This window comes from Canis lupus, chromosome 11 (genome assembly GCF_003254725.2).
Source record: "Canis lupus dingo isolate Sandy chromosome 11, ASM325472v2, whole genome shotgun sequence".
NCBI lineage: Eukaryota > Metazoa > Chordata > Mammalia > Carnivora > Canidae > Canis > Canis lupus.
The window spans coordinates 19,487,386-19,508,820 of record NC_064253.1 but is presented as its reverse complement, the minus strand read 5'-3'; the positions used below and the strand labels follow the sequence as shown (position 1 = coordinate 19,508,820).

Below are 21,435 nucleotides of genomic sequence, written 5' to 3'. Positions count from 1 at the left end.
CAATCCATAGAATGGGATAAAATATTTGCAGATTATATATCTGACAGGGACTTGTATCCAGAATATGTAAAGAATTCTTAACAACCCATAATAAAAGGAAAAATAATTCAATTTAAAAATGAGCAAAGGATCCAAACAGGCATTTCTCCATAGAAGATATGTAAGTGACCAATGAACACATGAAACGATGCTCATATCATTATCCATTAGGGAGATGCAAGTCAACTTGAATGAGAATCACTTCACACCCACTAGGATGGCTATAATTAAAAATACTGGTAATAACTGTCGTGTGAGGCATGGAAAAATTGAGACTCCAGTACATTGCTGGTGGAAATTTAAAATGAAGGTGCTTTGAAAAATAGTTTGGCAGTCCCACATAATGTTACATGTGACCCAGCAATCAACTCCTGGGTATGCATACCTGAGAAAAATAGAAATGCATGTCCACACAAAAACTTGTGCATGAATGTTGACTGAAACTTTACTCATGATAGCCAAAAAAGTAGTAACAGTCCAAATGTCCATCTACTAATGAATGGACAAATAAAATGTGGTATATCTATATGGAATATTATTCCATAATAAAAAATTAAATTCTGATATATGCTACAATGTGGATGAACCCTGGACATATTCTAAATGAAAGAAGCTGGTCACATAAGATCACATATTTTATGGTTGTGTCTGTGTGAGGTATCCGGAATAGATAAATCTGAACAGACAGCAGGTTAGTGATTGCTTAAGACTAGGGTGGTTGGGGAGAAATAAGAACTGACTGCTTGATGGGTACAGGGTTTCTTTTTGAGGTGATGAAATTGTTCTAAAATTAATTGTGATGACAGTTACACAACTCTCTGAATATACTAAAAGCCATTGAATGTACACTTTATATGGGTTAATTGTGTGATATGTGAATTATATCAATAAAACTTAAGAAAGTTATGACTAAGGAAACCAAAGAAATATAATTTTTAATAGAAAATATAGGCAGGAAAGATAATAGACCAAAAATAAATAAGCCATGAGGGTAAAAGAATATTTTGCTCTCAGCTTTTTGAGATAGAAGGATAGATTTTTTTGTCTGTCAAATAATCATCTGCAAGTCTTACTCTCTTATAAATTGATTTTTCTCACCAGCGTTAAATAGTAGATGGTACAATATGTTATCTTCCTTGGTGGGGATTAATGGTTTAGGTATTCTGTGCTGATGAGTTTGTGGGGGTAAGGATTGCTATACTTTTGAATGTAGATTTCTATAGAACTTATACATTGTCCAACTAAAATTCTTGCCTGTTACCCACCTCTTCACAGACATATACATGATAATATTTCTTAGAATAATCACTTTTGCAACAAAGAAAAAGATGGATTGGAAGAAGTGATTAGGTTGAAGGAATGTCTATTGTAGCATTTCAAGTGAGGCATAATTAGGACCTGAACTTTATCAGCAAGGACAGCAAAAAGGAAAAACTTCAGAACAATTCAGAAGGGATAATCAGTAATTTTTCATGTTTATTTGTTAAGGGAGGTAGAGTCCAACTCAGCCCCCAGCCCTCTGATTTGAGAAACTGGATGAATGATGACTAATTTGTTGGATGAAGGTACAAATAGAAAAGCAGGAGTGAGTTGGGGTGACAGATAATTCTAGTTTGGAAAACAATGAAATACCTACAGCACTTTGAAGAGGATATATCAGGTGCGTAGTTGGATATTCCAGCCTAGATAGCAAGGGAAAGATCCTGGACTGAAGGGATAGTTGTCACCCTAGGAAATGTGTAGAATGAGAAAAGAATAGCATTAGTGTGAAAGCCTCCTTATAAATATGCTTGTGTCTAAGAGGTAAAAAAAATTTCTGAAGCAAAGGAAATCTCTTATAGGCATACCTCATTTTATTTGTACTTTATTGTGCTTCACTGATTTTGAGTTTTGTTTTGTTTGTTTTTTTTACAAATTGAAGGTAACAGTGAAAATTCTGAAGGTAAATCATTAATGTCAGTAGAGAGAAATGATGATTGATGATTTTTAAATCCCTTTAACAATCTGCAATGCAATATATTCTTAAGAAGGAAGGAGAAATGTTTGGATAATAATGACACCGTTTTTGAACAGCTGTTAACTATTAGCTTTTTTGACATTCTCTTTAATTAGCACATTCACAAAATTAAAATCCTATAATTTTGACATAGTATCTAATAAAGAAAGGGAGTTTTGTTTATATTGTTGAAAGATGCATGTAAACGCTGTTCAATGAGTATTGCCTATATATTGCATGGAGCAAATGTAATACAGTACTTGATTATGTGTATCTAATCTTATTTCCTGTCTCCCTTAAATGTTGCACTATCTTTAAAAAATAAAATGTACCAGTTGGATATGCAAAGAAAATATAGTTCATCTTTTTCTTTCCCTTTCTTCCTTCTTTCTTTCTTTCTTTCTTTCTTTCTTTCTTTCTTTCTTTCTTTCTTTCTTTCTTTCTTTCTTTCTTCTTTCTTTTCTTCTTTCTTTCTTTCTTTCTTTCTTTCTTTCTTTCTTTCATTTTTAAAGTATTTATTTATTGATTTAGATATATTTATTTAAGAGTGAGAGCACAAACGGGGAAGAGCAGAGGGAGGGGTAAACAAACAGATTCTCCACTGAGTGGGGAGCCTGACATGGCGCTCAATCCCAGGACCCTAAGATCATGACCTGGGCTGAAATCAAGGGTAGGACACTTAACAGACTGAGCCCCTTACAGTTTTTACTTAAATTCCAGTTAGTGGGGAATCCCTGGGTGGCTCAGCGGTTTAGCGCCTGCCTTCGGTCCAGGGCGTGATCCTGGAGTCCTGGGATCAAGTCCCACATCAGGCTGCCTGCACGGGGCCTGCTTCTGCCTCTGCCTGTATCTCTCTCTCTCTCTCTCTCTGTCTCTCATGAATAAATAAATAAAATCTTTAAAAAAATAAAATTAATTCCAGTTAGTGAACATAGAGTGTAATATTACTTTTGTGTGTAATTTATTTATTTTTTTAAAATAACTGACCTCAGCTTCTCATAGGGTCTCCTCTCTGTTCTCTCCTATTTAGCTGGGAAATGATGAGTTAAACTTATTAATGCCATCTATTTACTTCCAGTTCAGAGTCTCTTTTGGGTGAATGCTAAATTTTACAGTTTTTCTCTCCATTTCATATTCCTGAGGATGGCATATAAGTAGATTATCATACCTCTTGATTTGCCTGGGACAGTCCTGGTATGTGTCTATTGTTCTGATATAAATTTTAGTAGAACTCCCTTTTATTCTTGGAAAGGTGCCTATATGGATAAATGGTCACCCTAAATATAGGTGTATAGTAATAGGAGTAAGCTAGAACTGGGGGAGGGGTGAAGTTGGGGCTTTGAGTTTGTCTGGGATCTAAAAGTTGTCTTTGGACTTGTACTAATTTATGCTGCAGGTTTAAAGACTGGTTCTATACCTAGGCTGGACTCTGCTAATAAAGCCTTTGGTAAACTTATAGCCTTATTTAGGGCCTGAGATCCTCCATTGCTGATTTTTTCTCACCTTAGCTTTTGTTGCTACCCAAAACTCCTTGAGTGTCATTGAAGTCCTCCATGCAGACTTTGACTTGATTACCTTTCTGCAACCTTTGTGGTAGAGTCACCAGCAGAGCAGCCCTATGCCAGGTATTTTGGTTCTAATTTGAGCACCTTCTGCATTGCCCTTGGTATTTGGAACCTTGAGAACTCATTCACAATCTACAGGAATTAAGGGACTCTCAAGGAGGGCTAACTGAGGTCTCCTCTCTGAGTAGTCCAGACTCTTATTTTGATGTTGCGTTTCCACCCTGTGTGGATATTTCTACCTAGAGTGAGTTTGGCACATGCCCCCTCTGCTTTTGGCTTTCTCTGCACTTCTTCTAATGTCATTTTCCTACCTAGTACCCCCACCTCCAGATTTAGGACTTGATGGAGAAGTCACTTCCCTCTGTCAAACTGCTTATTTCCCAAGGCTCTGTCCCCTTTTTCTTAGTAATAATCCTCTAGTATGGAAGGCATGGAGCAGGAATCTATGTTTGGTCACATCCTGAATTTTTTCTACATTCTGTAGCTAATAGTAAAACTCTGTGTTTTTCATCTACATGTTAAGAGGAACTCTAGGAATGTAGTAGGATGCTACATGTGCCTTTCAGGTAGCCTTAGAGTTTGAACTGTGATGAAAATAGATGAAAACAAAATAAAATGACAATTACTCCCATCCCCATCAGTGTAGATTTATCTATGTGCAGTTTGTAAAAGGTGGGATCAAAAATCAATTCCTCATGGTTTTGCTCATCACCAAGCTCCAAACTATTTAGGAAATAGCTAAGAATGTGCTGAAGGGATGAAATGACCAAACATATATTTCTTTTTTTTTTTTTTAATTTTTATTTATTTATTTTATGATAGTCACAGAGAGAGAGAGAGAGAGAGGCAGAGACACAGGCAGAGGGAGAAGCAGGCTCCATGCACCGGGAGCCTGACGTGGGATTCGATCCCGGGTCTCCAGGATCCCGCCCTGGGCCAAAGGCAGGCGCCAAACCGCTGCGCCACCCAGGGATCCCCATATATTTCTTTGATAAGAATTATTGGTATTATACGCAAGGAGAGGGGTTGGCTTATTCCTTCACCTCAACATAAAAGAGGAAGCTCCAAGAGAACCATTTGAGAAGTTTGACATATGTTTCCTAGAACTTGGTTTCTAACTCTGAAAAGTCTAAAGGCAAGATCAGTTAGCAGTCTGTTAGATGCTTTGGAATGGGTGAATAAAGAGGAAGCTAGATGTACTTTCGGAGTTTGGGACAACAAAATTTGTGCATAATACCTATAGGTCAGGTATAGATCCCACACAAGAGGGTCAGTTATGGATCATCTTGGAAAGGATCATGCCCAGTATGACTTCTTGCAAAGGACAAGGTAAACTCAATTGAAAGAGGCTGAAAGTTCTATCATCAAATTCAAAAACTGAGATCATAAATAGCAGCAAGTGAGAGAGCCCCAAGCGTAGGTAAACCTTATCACTGAATCCTTCAAAATACTTCAGATTTGAAAGTCAACATTTTGTTATCTGTCACACCCAGAAAGTAACCAATGGCATCTTATAATAGTATCAGTCAAGATAAAGAAAGATTCTTTCTGTCCCTTTATATAATTCCTTTCCCCTATTCCAATGGCAGAAGATCCCAAAGAGTAGTTATCAAACTGGGGAGGAAAAAGAACAAGAAATGAAGAAGAAACCAATCATGGCTGATTTCCTCACTGCAGCTTTTGAGTCTAACTCTGTCCTAAGTTGAGAAAAGGAAGAAATTTAAATCAGATAATAAGAGTTTGGTGTTGCGGTATTATGCTGGGCTCTTTATTACCCCAAAATGACTGTTAACAGAAATGATGGAATACACCGAAAAGTTCATTCAAGGGTAAGAAAATACTATTTTTGGCAGGGCGAATTTAGAGAGGAATTAGGAAAGAATAAAATTGGTTTTTGCTTACTGAATTCAATTGTTCAATAAATCAGCAAAGGAATTTAGAAAATCTCACATTTGACTTTCAACGCCATTGTCTTGGTAGGGACTCAGAAATCTCATTTTAGTTGTCAAAGGCTGAGCTTTGACCCTTTTGTATTCTTCTTGTAATTCTCTAATACACATTTCAGTAGAATTGGGGGTGGTGTCATTCGTAAAAGAGAAAAGGATAGGGCTGTCTGGGTGGCTCAGTCAGTTAAGGGGTTAAGGGTCTGCCTTCAGCTCAGGTCATGATCCCAGTGTCCTGAGACTGAGCCCTGTGTCGGGCTCCCTGCTGAGCAGGGAGTCTGCTTCTTCCCCTCTCTCTCTTCCTGCCCCTCCCCCTACTCATGCTCACACTCTCTCAAATAAATAAATAAAATCTTTAGATCCTGGAGACCCGGGATCGAATCCCACATCAGGCTCCCAGTGCATGGAGCCTGCTTCTCCCTCTGCCTGTGTCTCTGCTTCTCTCTCTCTCTCTCTGTGACTATCATAAAAAATAAATAAATAAATAAATAAATAAATAAATAAATAAAATCTTTAAAAAAGAGAGAAAAGGATATTAATTTTTAAAAAGTATTATCTTTCATGTTACTTGAAATCATGACCACAACCCTAGGAAACAAGATTGCCATTCTTTTTACATGAATGAGGCAACCAAGAATCAGGTCAGGTTGAGTGAATCTTCCAAGGCCACTCAAGTGTGAGTAGCAGAACTGGACTTTTTTTTTTTTTTTTTAATTTATGATAGTCACACACAGAGAGAGAGAGAGAGAGAGGCAGTGACATAGGCAGAGGGAGAAGCAGGCTCCATGCACCAGGAGCCCGACGTGGGATTCGATCCCGGGTCTCCAGGATCGTGCCCTGGGCCAAAGGCAGGTGCCAAACCGCCGCACCACCCAAGGATCCCAGAACTGGACTTTAAACCCAGGTCGGTCTGATTGTAAACATATACCTTGTCCTCTATATGTATTGTTTCACACTGAAAAATGTATGAATATATTGCCTTTTATTATTAAACTATTTTTTCATATACGTATGGAAACTTTTTTTAATGAGTTACATTTTTCCTGCAGGATATTTGATAGCTTATAAATGCTTTTATAAGTATTATTTGAGGATTCTCAAAAGTTACTGGAAGATTAAGAGAATAACCATTAATTTGTTCTTGTTATAGAGCGATGACATTAGCAGACCAAAATATATCTCCAAAACCAAAGAATACTTCACATTCAGAATCAGGTAATAAATAGTGAAACTAATCATTTTCATAATTCTGTATTTCTTTATTTTTGTGACAGTGCAGTATATTTTGAGAAAATTGGTATCCCGGGAAATTGAGCGCTTTTTAGCTTGGTTGTATTTTAAGAATTGAAGATATGTGAAGTTAGAATGCGGGTCTTAGCTATCCCTACAATACCCATCATTAATTCATTTCATAAACATTTACTGAGTATACACTCTGTATTAGGCATTGTTATATATACTGGTGAGAAGTAATATAAATTCCTTGCCTCCCAAGTTTCTGTTGTGGGAAAAGTATAATTAATAAATAAATATATTGGAATTATGTGTAATGATTAAAAATAAAAGGGTCAACACAATGCCTTGCATTATAGACACTCAATAATTTAGTTTATTATTAGGATAACTTAGCCAAACATTTCCAACCTTATTAATCCATGTTATATCTCAGATTCCTATTTTTATTTCCCAAATCAAGTTTTATAGCATCTGTTTTTGGGTAAACTGGAAGAATGACTGGTTTTACTCTTAATAGATATTTTAATATAAACTTTAGAAAGTTTTTTTTTGCATAATCTTCACTTTAAGAAATTATCTTAATGAGTATTTCCCTACATACCGGGTCTTATGTTAGGAATTCTAAGTAAAAATGATTAAAATAATTGCTATTCTGAGGTAAATTAAATAAGTGATAAAAACTAAACTTGTAAAAGCACACATCTTTTTAAGGAGTGGCTAGCATCTACTACTCTGGAGGGTGAACATTAGAAGGGAGATTTGTTTTATAGCAAGAGTAAAGGGCATTTGTGAACAAGAGGAGAGGTTATGAAAAGAAAAGTGGTAAGGGTACTAAAAACAATCATGATTTTACTTAGGTCTTGCCCAATAAAAAGTTGCTTTGGCTGTAGAAAATATTATTTATAAGGCCTGATAGTAAGGGAGAATAGTGATTCTGGAATTATGTATGCTTTTGTATTATTTTTATGTGGTTGATTGACTTGAAATTTAAAATTAAATCACATCTTGCTCAGGAGGTATTTTTTACCTCCTTAATTCAACAAATCCCTCTTTATTCCAGTTGTGTGTCACGTTCTTTACTAAATGTTAAAAAATAGTCTAATCATACAAACAAATAAGAAATTACTTTTCAGGTACCTCCTGCTCCTTTTCAATCTTATCTACCACTATTAGCAATTACATAGGGGAGTTCTTCAAGGCTGGTTCCTAGATTTAAATCTTTTTAAAATTTACTCCCAGGAATCTCTGGGTGGCTCAGCGGTTTAGCGCCTGCCTTCGGCCCAGGACGTGATCCTGGAGTCCTGGGATCAAGTCCCACATCAGGCCCCCTGCATAGAGCCTGCTTCTCTCTCAGCCTGTGTCTCTGCCTCTCTCTCTCTCTGTGTGTCTTTCATGAATAAATAAAATCTTAAAAAAAATTTACTCCCTGATATGTATAGTGTCCTACAAAAAGCAAAGTTTCCAAGTTTTCTCTCAATGCAGACTCTTCTCTGAGACTACAACCCTTATATGCAGCTGCTGTCTCAACATCTCCTCTTGGTTGTTTCAGAGACACCTCATCACACCATTCATTAATTCCATTCATTCAACAAGTATTTATTAATCACCTATAGTGTGACATAAAGTATTTTAGTTGCTGGGGAAAATGACAGAGTCATTACCCTAACAGAGTTATGTTATAGTAGAGAAAGAAAGACACTAAACAGTTAAACAAATACATATACAACAACATCAGAAATATGAGTATTGAAGGAAGGTAAAGTGGGTAAAAACAGAGTGTGACTATGGATGCTATTTTAGACAAGGTAATAGGATAGGCCTTTCTGAGATTACATTTGTATAGAGCTTGAATGAAGTGAGAGAGTGGGTCATGTGAAAATCTGTGACAGACCATGCTGGGCAAAGGGAACAACAAGAGAAAAGGCCAGGAGATGGGAAAGAGCTCTGCGTGTTTGAAGAATAGAAAAGAGATTAGTATGACTGGAGCAAAATGAGTAAAAAAAAAAAAACAAAACAAACAAAAAAAAGACTACATTTGTGTTTAGGGGGGTAATCAGGTGGTATAATGTAGTCTCCTATGCTATCATAAGAAGTAGGGATTTTATTCTAAGTGTGACAAGAAACACATCTCAGAGCAAAGGGATAACTTAATTAGATACATATTTTAGAATTATCACTGTGGCTACCATATGGAGAATAGACGAAGAGGGCAAGTGAAAGCAGAGACCCTGTTAAACTATTGTGGTGGTCAGAAAATAGTATATGAGAGTAAAGTGGTAGCAGTTGTCTGATTTGGAATACAACTTAAAGCAGATGTGCCGGGATTTTCTGATGATGCTGGATATTGGATAAAAGAGAAAAATGGAAGTCAAAGATGAGTCTAAAATAATTGGTTTAAGCAAGTGGATGAATGTTGGTATTTCTTGCAATAGGAACACTAGAGTACAGAGCAAGTTGGGAGAATGATTAAGAGAATTTGGTTTCAACATTAATAGCTGAATTGAAAAGCTATTGAAATAATTCAAAGGTAATTCTTATGTTGACTTAAAGCAAGGTACCAGTGTTAAAAATAAAGAAAAGCCAAATTTGTGGTATTTAGTAACATTGGCACATAGCAGACTAGATATTAGTTGCTTGGATAGAGCCTGGAGAGTGAAAAAAAAAAAGAGTCAGGACTGAAGAGGAGCCATAGAAGGGACCAGAGGGGAAAATGTTCATGTTTGTTGTACTGGTGTCCAGTAAGTTAGGACAAAAGGTTTTGTTCATAATGGTGGGCCCTGAAACTAGATTGCTATGGGTCTGGGAATAAACAGGAGGAGAGGAAGTTATGTTAGTATATGTGGACAGCTCTTTGAAGAAACATGCCTATGGAGAAGAGGGAGAGAGAGGATGTAGCAGGAAGGCGTATGGGATGCAGATAAAGTTTTTGATAAGATAAAGGAGTTCTGACCATATTGTATATACTGATCGAAATTTTGCAGTATAAAGGGAGAGCCTGAAAATATAGGAGAGTGGAAATGGAAGGATAATTAATGAAGAATTTTAATCACATGCAACTATCTGTGCTAATTAAAAAGTAAATATTTGACATAGAGCTTATTTACTCCTGTGAAACTTGGAGCTCTTGTAAAGCTCTGTCTATAGCAACAGGTTATTCAAGACATATATGTTTTTCTTCTAAAACTATTTCAAAGACACAGTCATTAAAATCAGGGTGAGTTTTTTTTCCCAAATTTGAGTTCTGTTTTCTGTACTTGTAGTTAATGGAGGTTAGATAATTAAAATATTGAAACATCTTTTTTCTTTACAGATAATGCAGCTTGTGAAGTTTTACTTGCTGAGAAAACTTATCCTTCAGCCCCTGAAAAAACAAAGAAAAAAGCAAGTGTTGAAGTGGAATAACTACATAAATCATAAATTTCATTAATACAGGACATATTTTAACCAACAATTTTATAGGAATTATTTTCCAGCTATTTGAGTCAATAATTTCAAACAGTTTTTAGATTTACTAATTATATTATATTACTGTTGCATGAATATATACTCTATATAAGTTTAATGAAAGAGAATTAAAGTTTACAGTTTTTCCAAATTCCTTTTGGATAATTGGATGTCTATTAAACATTAATTTAAGGTAAAAATAAGACACTTGCTATGTAACCAGAGCAGTGTTTTATACTGAGGAGAATTTGTGATTTAATACTTTAGACCTAGAATCTAGAGGTCTTTGGGGAAAAATTTGAGCTTTATTTTGTATGTACCAGGAGCTACTCTTTGAGTGACTAGTCAATGCTAACCATTATTCTAAGCACTTTTTATAAATTATATCTTTTCCTTATAGCATTCCTACCAGCTGAATTTTGGGTTTGCTTTGCTTTGTTTTCACCTACTTTAGAGCTGAAAAAAATGAGATTTAGATATTAATTAGTATATTTGAGGAGTTTGTGGCCAGTGTTTCTGGATCAAATGCCTGTATTCTTTCCACTACACTTTACTGTCATTATATACATTGGGTAAAAAAAAATTGAAAAGGTCTAGAATCCAGTAGGAAGTTTCAGATATTTTAGGTGCAAGATTGTGGTGGCTTTGACGAAGATTTTTTGTAGGAGAGATGGTAAATATGCATGAATTCAAAGTAATTTTGCCTGTAGAGTCCATCAATTAGAGATAGAAGATGTAGCAGTGAGATGTCAAAAAAGACTTCTGAGTTTCTGTCTTAAGCAGCTTTGGTGGGTAAAAGTGCTATTTAGAGTGATAGGAGAGGCAGGAGGTCTGAGAGTATACAAAAATGAAAATGGTGGAAGAACTATTGGCTATAAATCTGCAAATTAAGGACACCTGGGTGGCTCAGTGGTTGAGCATCTGCTTTTGACTTAGGGCGTGATCCCTAGGTCTGGGATCGAGTCCCGTATTGGGCTTCTGTAGAGAGCCTGCTTCTCCCTCTGGCTACGTCTCTGCCACTCTCTCTCTGTCTCTTGTGAATAAATAAATACAATCTAAAATAAAAATCTGCAAATTAGGAAAGCAGAAGAGGAGTATACAGTGTTAACAGATACTTTTAAGTTTATGGAAATACATGAAAGCACCAGAGAAAGAATGAGTATCTACAGAGTGAGGAAGAGAAAAGGGTCCAGGATCATTCCTTGGAATACTCTATATTCAGGTAGAAAAGAGTGGACAGAGAAAAGGAGGAAAATAAACAGAATGTAGTATCATAGAAGCCAAGAGACAAGAACATTTACTTCTAAAAGGGGGAGTGGTTAACAATCCTGAATGTTGCTTGGAATCCCAGTGTTATAAAGAACTTTGCAAAATTGGAGGGCATCCAATTTCTGGTCTAGCATGTAAGGAACTTAGAAGTCACCACTCTGGCCTAACAAGTAAAAATCTGAACATAGGGGCACCTAGGTGGTACACTTGGTTGAGTGTCTGACTTTTGGTTTCAGCTTGGGTAGTGATCTTGGGATTGTGGATCAGCCCTGATTTGGGCTCTGGGATCCATGTGATGTCTGCTTGATATTCTCTCTCCCTCTGCTCTCACCCTCTGTTTGCATACTCTCTCTCTAAAATAAATGAATACATCTTAAAAAAAAAAAAACCTGAACAAAGTTAAAAACCAACAAGACTTTCTAGATATGTCAGATAAAAAAGGTCATAGGTCACAGTGCTGAACTAATACTTGGAAAAACAGACAGGTGGATACAGAGAATCATTACTTATCAGAGCCAAAACACTTGAACAAAAACCTCCCAGAGAACCAGCGCTGGGATGGGAAAGCCAGTGCTGGTGTGTTTGATGAGTTGCTGGAGGCTCAGTGAGGACACCACTCAGGGTTAAAAACAAGACAGACACAGTCATCAGGGGGCCTTGACACTTTTGTGAGTTTTTTATCTTTAGGAAGGACCTTTACCAGATCTCACAGTCATGTCTGAGAAAAATCCCCTTATGCTTTTGGTAGTGGGAAGGGGAAAAGAACTGTTCTGAAATATACTAGAATATTCTGTTCTTAACAAAGTCTTCCCTCAGAAGAAAATGTTTCACTAGAGTCTAACTTGTTGGGGTTTTAGTAGAGTCTAACCTACCTTGGGGAAGGGAAATATTCAACTTCAGCCACCTCTGTTTTTTCAAATGAGGAAAGGAAAATACTCTGATTCCAGCTCCCTCTAGCCTTACACATGGGGGAATGGAAATACCCATATACAGCTCTGTCTAGTTGTCCTGTCCCACCTAAGGAGGTGTGTGGACTAGGAAATACTGCTGAATTTTACCTTCCAACGGCACAGGCTCAACAAAAAAGACCTAATCATAGCACTATGACTTACACCTTGCCAATATATTACTAATGGCCGGTTCAGCACAGTTCCCATTACCCAGTACATCTTGTCTACCTTTTAGTAAAAAATTACAAGGCTTATTAAAAGGCAAGAAACACAGTTTGAGGAGACTGAATAGATATCGGAACCAGAGTCAAATGTGATGGTAGTATTAGAATGATCAAACCAGAATTTTAAATAACTATTATTTTTTATAAAGATCTTAATTATTTGAGAGAGAGAGAGAACATGAGCAGGGGGAGGGGCATAGGGAGAGAGAGAGAAGCAGACTCCCTGCTGACCAGGAAGCCCAATGCAGGGATCTATCCCAGGACCCTGAGATGATGACCTGAGCCAAAGGCAGATGCTCAACCAACTGAGCCACCCAGGTGCCCTTAAATAACTATTATTAATATGCTAAATGCATTATAGGAAAAAGTAGACAACATGCAAGAACAAGTAGATAATATAGACAGAGAATTGAAAATTCTTAGAAAGATAAAAAAAGAAATGCTAGAGATAAAAAATACTATAGCAAGAATGAAGAATGCCTTTGATGGATTTATTAGTAGACTGGACATAGCTGAAGAAAGAATACCTGAGTTTGAGGATATGACACTAGAAGCTTCCAAATCTGAAAAGCAAAGAGAAAAAAGACTGAAAAAAAGAGAACAGAATATTAAAAAAATGTGGAACAACTACAAAAAGTATGACATACACATAATTGAAATTCCAGAAAGAGAAGAAATAGAGAAAGGAACAGAAACAATGTTTGAAGCAATAATGACTGAGAATTTCCTAAAATTAATGTTAGATACCAAACAATGGATTCAGGAAATTCAGAGAACACCAAGCAGGATAAATGCTTTCAAAACTATACCTAGATTTATCATATTCAAACATAAAGAAAAAAATCTTGAAAGAAGCCAGAGGGAAAAAAACACCTTGTTTATAGAAATAGAGCAGAGGTAAAAATTACAGATCTCTCCATAGAAACCATCATGCAAGAAGAGTGAAGAGAAATATTTAAAGTCCTGAGAGAAGAACCCACCAACGTAGAATTCTATACCCATGAAATTGTGAAGTAGAATTAATGACTTTCTAATGTGAACAAAAATTATAATTTGTTGCCAGTAGGCTTGCCTTTAAAAAATATTAAAGGAAGTTTTTCAGGGAGAAGGAAAATAACATGTCAGTATAGGTTTAACTATCTTAATAAATGTAACACTGTGGTACATTATGTTAAATAAGGGAGGTTGTACATGTAGGGTCAAGTGCTATATGGGAACTCTACATTTTGCTCAATTTTGCTGTGAAACTCAAACTTCTATTAAAAAATTCATTAAATTTTAAAAAGTCAGTTGCATTCAGAGTCAAGAAGGAAACCGACTTTAGTAAGAATTTTAGTGGACTGCTGAGAGGCAAGCCAGATTGGAATAGATTGAAAAGTTAACAGAAAAGAAGGAAATATAAAATATAAAAAGAACTAAATTTGGATACCAACTACATAAAACATATGTGGAGATGGGGAGTAAATGTGTAGGACATTTTTATGCAATTGAAATTATCACCTTAAAATAGACCATCCTAACTATTTTGAAAGCCCTATGGCAATCCAAAGCACAAGTCTTAAAGAGACGTACACATGGTAAAGAGAAAAAAGGCAAAGCACACCACTACAAAAAAAAAAAAAAAAAATCAATTCACAAAGACAGCAAGAAAGGAAGATAAGAATAAAGCATGTACAGAACAACCAGAAAGCAATTAAAAAATGATGATAGTCCTTACTATCAATAAGTTCTTATCTATCAAGAATTACTTTAAGTTAAATGATTTAAATTTGCCATTTAAAAGACAAAAAGTGGGAGAATAAGAAAATAGCCCAACTATATGCCTATATGCTGCCTACAAGAGATTCATTTAAGTTTTGTTTTATTTTGTGAGCAGGAGCCTTGAACTCATGATGTTGAGATCAAGAATCATACACTTAACCAACTGAGCCACCCTGGTGTCTTATAGATTTGCTTAAGGTTTAAAGACAATTAAGCTAAAAGTGAAGGTATGGAAAAAATTATTCCATGGTAGTGGAAAATAGAAGAGATAGATCAGGAGTAGTTATACTTAATATATCAGACAAAATAGGTTTTAAGTTAAAAGCTATAATAAGAGACAATGTTATTACATAATGATAAAGGGGCCAATTCATCAACAGGGTATAACAGTTGTAAATATATAAACATCCAATACCGAAGCACCTAAATATATTAAATAGTCATTAACAAGTCTGAAGGCAGAAATAGACAACAGTGCAATAGTAGTAGAATACTTTAATACCTTACTATTCAACAATACATAGAATATCCATACAGAAAATCATCTAGGAGATAATGGATTTGAACAATTTAGACCAAGTGGACCTAACACACATATAACGAACATTTCATTCAACAACAGTGGAATCCACATTCTTGTCAGTGTACATGGAACATGCTCCAGGATAGATCACATGTTGCATCACCAAACAAGTTTTAACAAAGTTAAGAAAATTGAAATTATGTCATGTATCTTTTCTGACATATGGTGTGATAATAGAAATTTATAACAAGGAAAGGAGAAAAATTCACAAATATGTGAAAATTAAACAGTACATTTGTGAACAACTAATGAGTCAAAGAAGAAATCAAGAGCTATCAAAAAAAAATCTTGAGACAAATGAAAATGGAAATACAACATACCAAAACTTATGGGATGCTGCAAAAGTAACCTAAGAGGGAACTTTGTTGTGACAAATATCCATATTAAGAAAAATTTAGGATCTCAAACATGCAACCTAACCTTATATGGGAAGGAATTAGAAAAAGAACAAAGTCCAAAGCAGAAGAAAACAAGAATAAGAAATAAATGAAATAGAGATTAAAAAGACAAAAAGAATCATTAACAAAACTAAGAGTTGGGGTTTTTTTTATTCATAAATTTATTTTTTATTGGTGTTCAATTTGCCAACATATAGAATAACACCCAGTGCTCATCCCGTCAAGTGCCCACCTCAGTAAGAGTTGGTTTTATTAAAAGATAAACAATTGAAAAACTTTTATCTAGTCTAAAAAAGAAAGAATTGGCTCATTAACAAAATTATAAATGAAAGAGGAGACATTATGGTTCATACCACAGAAATACAAAGAAACATATCAGGCTACTATAAATAATTATATACCAACAAATTAGACAACTTAGAAGATATGGATAAATTCCTAGAAACAGAAACTTACCAAGACTAAATCATGAAGTAATAGAAAATTTGAACAGACAATAAAAAGCAAGGAAATTGAATCAGTAATAATAAACCACCCAGCAAATAAAAGGGACCAGATGACTTCGCTGGTGAAGTCTACCAAATGTTTAAAGAAGAATTAATTCCAATCCTTCTTTAACTTTTCTAAGAAATTGAAGAGGAAGGAACACTTCCAAACTCATTTTACAAGGCCAGAATTACTGTGACGCCAAATCCAGGCAACAACACTGAAAGAAGGACACCTTGGTGGCTCTGTGGTTGAGCGTCTGCCTTCGGCTCAGGTCATGATCCTTGAGTCCTGGGATCGAGTCCTGCATCGGACTCCCTGCATGGAGCCTGCTTCTCCCTCTCTGTCTGTGTCTCTGCCTCATTCTCTCTCTCTCTCTCTCTCTCTTTGAGTCTTTCATGAATAAATAAATAAAATTTTAAAAAAACACTGAAAGAAAAGAAAATCACAGACCAATATCCCTAATAAACAATAGATGTAAATATCCTCAACAAAATACTAGCAAACCAAATTCAAGAGCATGATGAAAAGATTATATGCCATGATCAAATAGGATTTATCCCTGAGATACAAGGATAGTTCAACATAAAATCAATTAATATAATAACCCACATTAACAGAATGAAGGATAAAAATCATATGATCATTTCAATAGGTGCAGAAGAGCATTGGACAAAGTTCATCCTTTCATGATAGAACTGTTCAACATATTGGGTGTAGAAGGAATGTACATCAACATAATAAAGCCTATATATGACAAGTGTACGGCTTACATCATACTCAACAGTGAAAAGCTGAAAACCATTTGCCTAAGGTTAGGAATAAGAAAAGATGTTCACTTTTGCCACTTCTATTCAACATGGTACTTACTGCAAGTTTAACCAGAGCAATTAGGTAATTGCTCTGAGAGAAATAAAAATCATCCATATAAGAAATGAAGAAACAAAATTATCTGTTTGTAGATGGCATGATCTTGTTTAATGAAAACCCTAAAGGCTTCACTGAAAAACTGCCAGAATAAATAAATTTAGTAAAGTTCTAGAATACAAAATCAACATACAAAAATCTGTTGTGTTTCTATACACTAGCATGAAACTATTTGAAACAAATTATGAAGCAATTCTGTGAGATAAGAGAAAAAATATACATTGGTTTCTGTCCCCATTTCCTGGCATAGGGCTCTTAAACACTTGTAATTTCCTAAGTGATAAGAACACCAGGAGCATCTCTTGTTTTATTATTTAGTGTTTTTTGCCTCATCCCTCACACAGGGCTCCTAAAATCCTTCCAATTCCTAATTGATAAGAATACTAGAGGATCTTTTTGGGGTACCTGAGTGGCACAGTCCGTTTGGTGCCCACTCTTGGTTTTGGCTCAGGTCTTGATCTTGGGATTGTGAGATCAAGCCCCACATCAGCTCCATGCTCAGTGTGAAGTCTGCTTGGGACTCTCTGTCCCTGCCTGCTCTCTCTCTCTCTCTTTAATAAATAAATAAATCTTTAAAAAAATACTAGAGGATCTTTTGGTCATGCAACAACTCTGAGTGGACTCCTAGTTGGCTCCTGGGTAGAGGTTGGTCATCAGAAAGATCAAGCCATAATTAGATGCTTGAAAATTTCAACCCAGCCACCCCCTTCTCTAAAGAGGGGAAAGGGACTGGGATAAAGTTAGTTACTGATTATGCCTACATGAGGAAACCTCCATACAAATTCCAATAATAGGGGATTTAGAGAGCTTCTAGATTGAGGAACACAACCATTTTGGGAGGGTGACAGAGCAGAACTCCATGGTGGCAAATGTTCCTAACTCAAGACCCTCGCAAACCTCATTCTATGTATCCTTTATCATATCCTTTAATAAATTAGTAAATGTAAGTAAGTGTTTCCCTGGGCTATATGAGCTGCTCTAGCAAATTATTTGAACCTGAGGATGGGGTGATGGAGGCTTCCAATTTTTAGCAAATTGTACAGAAGTTGAGGATAATCTAGGGACCTACTACTTGTGTTTGGCATCTGAAGCAGGGTGGGAGCAGTCTTGTGGGACTGAACCCCTAACCTATGGGATCTGACCCCATCTCCAGGTAGACAGTGTTAGAGTTGAGTTGAATTGTAGGACACCTAGCTGGTGTTGCCGAAATTTTCTGGTTGTGGGGAAACTGCCAAACACATTTAGTAACCAGAAGTACTGAAGTGTGAGTAGTAAAGGACACTCACAAGAGAAAAATTCACCAGAGGGAAGACTGTGGTTTTTCCTTTAAAACTCCCATCCAGAATCTCATCAAAAACAGTAAAATACTTAGATATAAATTTAACCAAGAAGATAAAAGACCTGTATACTGTAAACTCTAATCATTGATGAAAGAATTGAGGAAGATACAAATAAATGGAAAGATATCCCACGTTTTTAGATTGGATGAATTAATATTATGAAAATGTCCATCCTACTCAAAGCAATCTACAGAGCCAGTGTAATCTCTTTCAAAGTTCCAATCACATTTTTCTCAGAAATAGAAAAAGAATCCTAAAATTTGTATGGAACCACATAAGACTCTAAATAGCCAAACCAATCTTGAGAAAGAACAAAGCTGAAAAGTATCACATTTCTTGGTTTCAAAATATGTTTCAGAGCTGCAGAAATGGAAACATATGGTACTGGCATAAAAAGAGGCACTTAGACCAGTAGAACAGAATAGAGAGAACAGAAATAAATCCATGTGTATACAGCCAACTGATTTTTGACAAAGGAGCCAAGAACACAAACTGGGGAAGGGATAATTTCTTCAATAAATGCTAATGGGAAAGTTGGATATCTAAATGCAAAAAAATGATACAGGACCCCATTTTTATACCACTCAAAAAATTAAGTCAAAATGGATTAAGAACTTAAATGTAAGATCTGAAACCATAAAACTCCTAGAAGAAAACATAGGGAGAAGCCTTCTTGACATTGGTCTTGGCAATGATTTCTTTGATAAGATACCAAAAGAACATGCAAGAAGAACTAAAATAAACAAGTGAGACTACATTAAACTAAAGAGCTTCTGCATAGCAAAGGAATTAATTATTAAGTTGAAAAAGCAAGCTACAAAATGGAAGAAAATATTTGTAAATCACTTATCTTATAAGGAGTTAATATTCAAAATAGTTAAAGAACCTGCCTGTACAACTCAGTGCCAAAAGAAGCAAATAATACCATTAAAAAACAGGCAAAATGCCTGAATAGACAGTCTCCTGAAGAAGATTTACACACTGTCAAAAAGTACATGAAAAGGTGCAGAATATCATTAGTAATCAGACAAATGCAAATGCAAACCACAAATGACACCTGTAAAGATAACTACTATCAGAAAGACAAGAGATAACAGATGTTGGCAAAGATGTGCAGAAAAGGGAATCCTTAAATACTGTTAGTGGACTGTAAATTGGTACAAATATTATGGAGAACCATATGGTGTCTCCTCAAAAAAAAAAAAAAAAAATAGAACTACCATGTGATCTTGTAGTCTTACTTCCAAAGGAAAAAGGAAATGAAATCAGTATCTCAAGCAGATAGATATCTGCTTTCCCATGTTTACTACAGCATTATTCACAATAACCAAAATATGGAAACAGCCTAAATGTCCTTCAATGGATGAATGGATAAAGAAAGTATGGTATAGATATAGATAAAGATAATGGAATATTAAGTCACAAAGAAGAGAATCTTCCATTTACAACCACAAATATGAACCTGGAGGACATTATGTTAAATGAAATAAACCAGAGAAAGACAAATATTGCATGGCATCACTTATATGTGTAATCCTAAAAAACAAAAGACAAAACAAATCCAATTTCATAGAAACAGGGAATAGAAAATAGAATGGTAGTTGCCAGGGTCTTGGGGTCTTGGGAAGTGGAGAGATGTAGGTCAAAAAGTACAAATTTTCAAAAAAAAAAAACAAATTTTCTGTTATAAGGAAAATAAGTTCTGAAGATCTAAAATGTACAGCATTGTGATGATAACAATACAGTATTATATACTTGAAAGTTACTGAGAGTAGATCTTAAGCTTTCTCGCCATATACACACAAAACTAATATGTCAGATGGTAGATATGTTAATTATCTTGGTTTTGATTATCATTTGGCATTTTTATGTATATCATATCATTACTTTTACACTTAAAATATATACAATTATATTTGTCAATTTTCCCTCAATAAAGGTGGGGGAAAAGAAAGTGAGGAAGTAATGACTATACATAGAGCTTGACTCTGAAACGAAATTAAGAAAAAGCACAATAACTAGAAGGAGAGGCAGGGTCAGAGGAAATATTTTTTGTGTGTTTTAAAGACAGAATATACTAAATCATTTTTTAGGGCTAATGGAATAATGGAAGTGAGGAAGAGGGGATAGCTGAATGTAACCCACTAGGCAACTGGAGCTCCTGCAACCTAGAGATCTAGTTGAAATTGACCTTAATTTCACTTCTTTTGCCTAAAACAATAAAACATCTTCCCCATACATTCTGTTTATTTTTTCCATGCTTCTTCACTTTGTCTAAGTGACTCCTAGTTAGCCGTTAGTTACACTTCCCTTTCCTGCTTATGTGCAAACTTCCTCAGTTTCACTCTCCATGAATTCATGTACACATGTACAACACACACACACACACACACACACACACACACAGATGTCTATACAAATCAAGGATCCTGTAATTTAAATATGTCACATCTTGCAGTTAATGTCATTTCTTATGCGCTTGTATGACCTGTTTCTTCTCAAAAGCTGTGTTTCTAGCAAGTATTTCTTCCTGACTAGTTTTATCATCTTCAGGATGCTGGTGTGTAAGAACTTCCCTATATTTCTCCAGACAAGATATACAAATGGCTAATAAGCACATGAAAAGATGCTTAGTATTATTTGTCATTAGGGAAATGCAAATCAAAACCGTAATGAGATATTACTTCATATCCATTATGACTATAATTGACAGGATAGACAGTAACAAATTATAATAATAACTATTGCATCCTACAACTTCCATGAACCTTGAAAACAAAACTAGTCAGAAAAGACCACGTATTATATAATTCCAGGGTAGGCAAATAAAGAAAAACACAGATTAGTGGTTATGTAAGTCTGCTGGGGTGAAATTGAGATTTACTTCTACAGGTTATGAAGTTTCTTTTAGAGGGAACAAAATATTCTAAAATTAGGCTGTGGTGGAGGAGGAGTTAAGATGGCAGAGGATTAGGGGGACTCTAACCTTGTCTTGTTCCTCTAATATAGCTAGGTAGTTATCAAATGTTTCTGAGCACCCAAGAAATCAGTCCTTCAAGAACAAAACCTGCAAGTCTACAAGTAGGAAAGCGACCACTCTTCATGTTCATGGATTGGGAAAACACACATTGTTTAAATGTGTATATCACCCAAAGCAATCTACACATTTACTCCAATCCCTATCAATATACCACCAGCATTTTTCACAGAGCTAGAACAATCCTAAAATATGTATGGAACTGCAAAAGTCCTGGAATAGCCAAAGCAATTCTGA

The 21,435-nt window shown here is 35.6% G+C and overlaps 1 protein-coding gene across 6 annotated transcripts in view; it reads left to right on the top strand.

Annotated features, from left to right (window-relative positions):
* Positions 1–21,435, top strand: part of MEIKIN (meiotic kinetochore factor) — a 77,884-nt gene that overhangs the window by 29,632 nt on the left and 26,817 nt on the right. For all 6 annotated transcript variants that reach the window (XR_003129823.3, XR_003129824.3, XR_003129828.3 and 3 more), the window contains 2 exons: positions 6,694–6,758; positions 10,090–10,160. Coding sequence is in view for 2 of the 6 variants with exons in the window: in XM_025432539.3 (XP_025288324.1) it covers positions 6,694–6,758; positions 10,090–10,160 (136 nt within the window). In the remaining 4 variants the exon portion in view is untranslated. The remainder of the gene's footprint in view (positions 1–6,693; positions 6,759–10,089; positions 10,161–21,435) is intronic.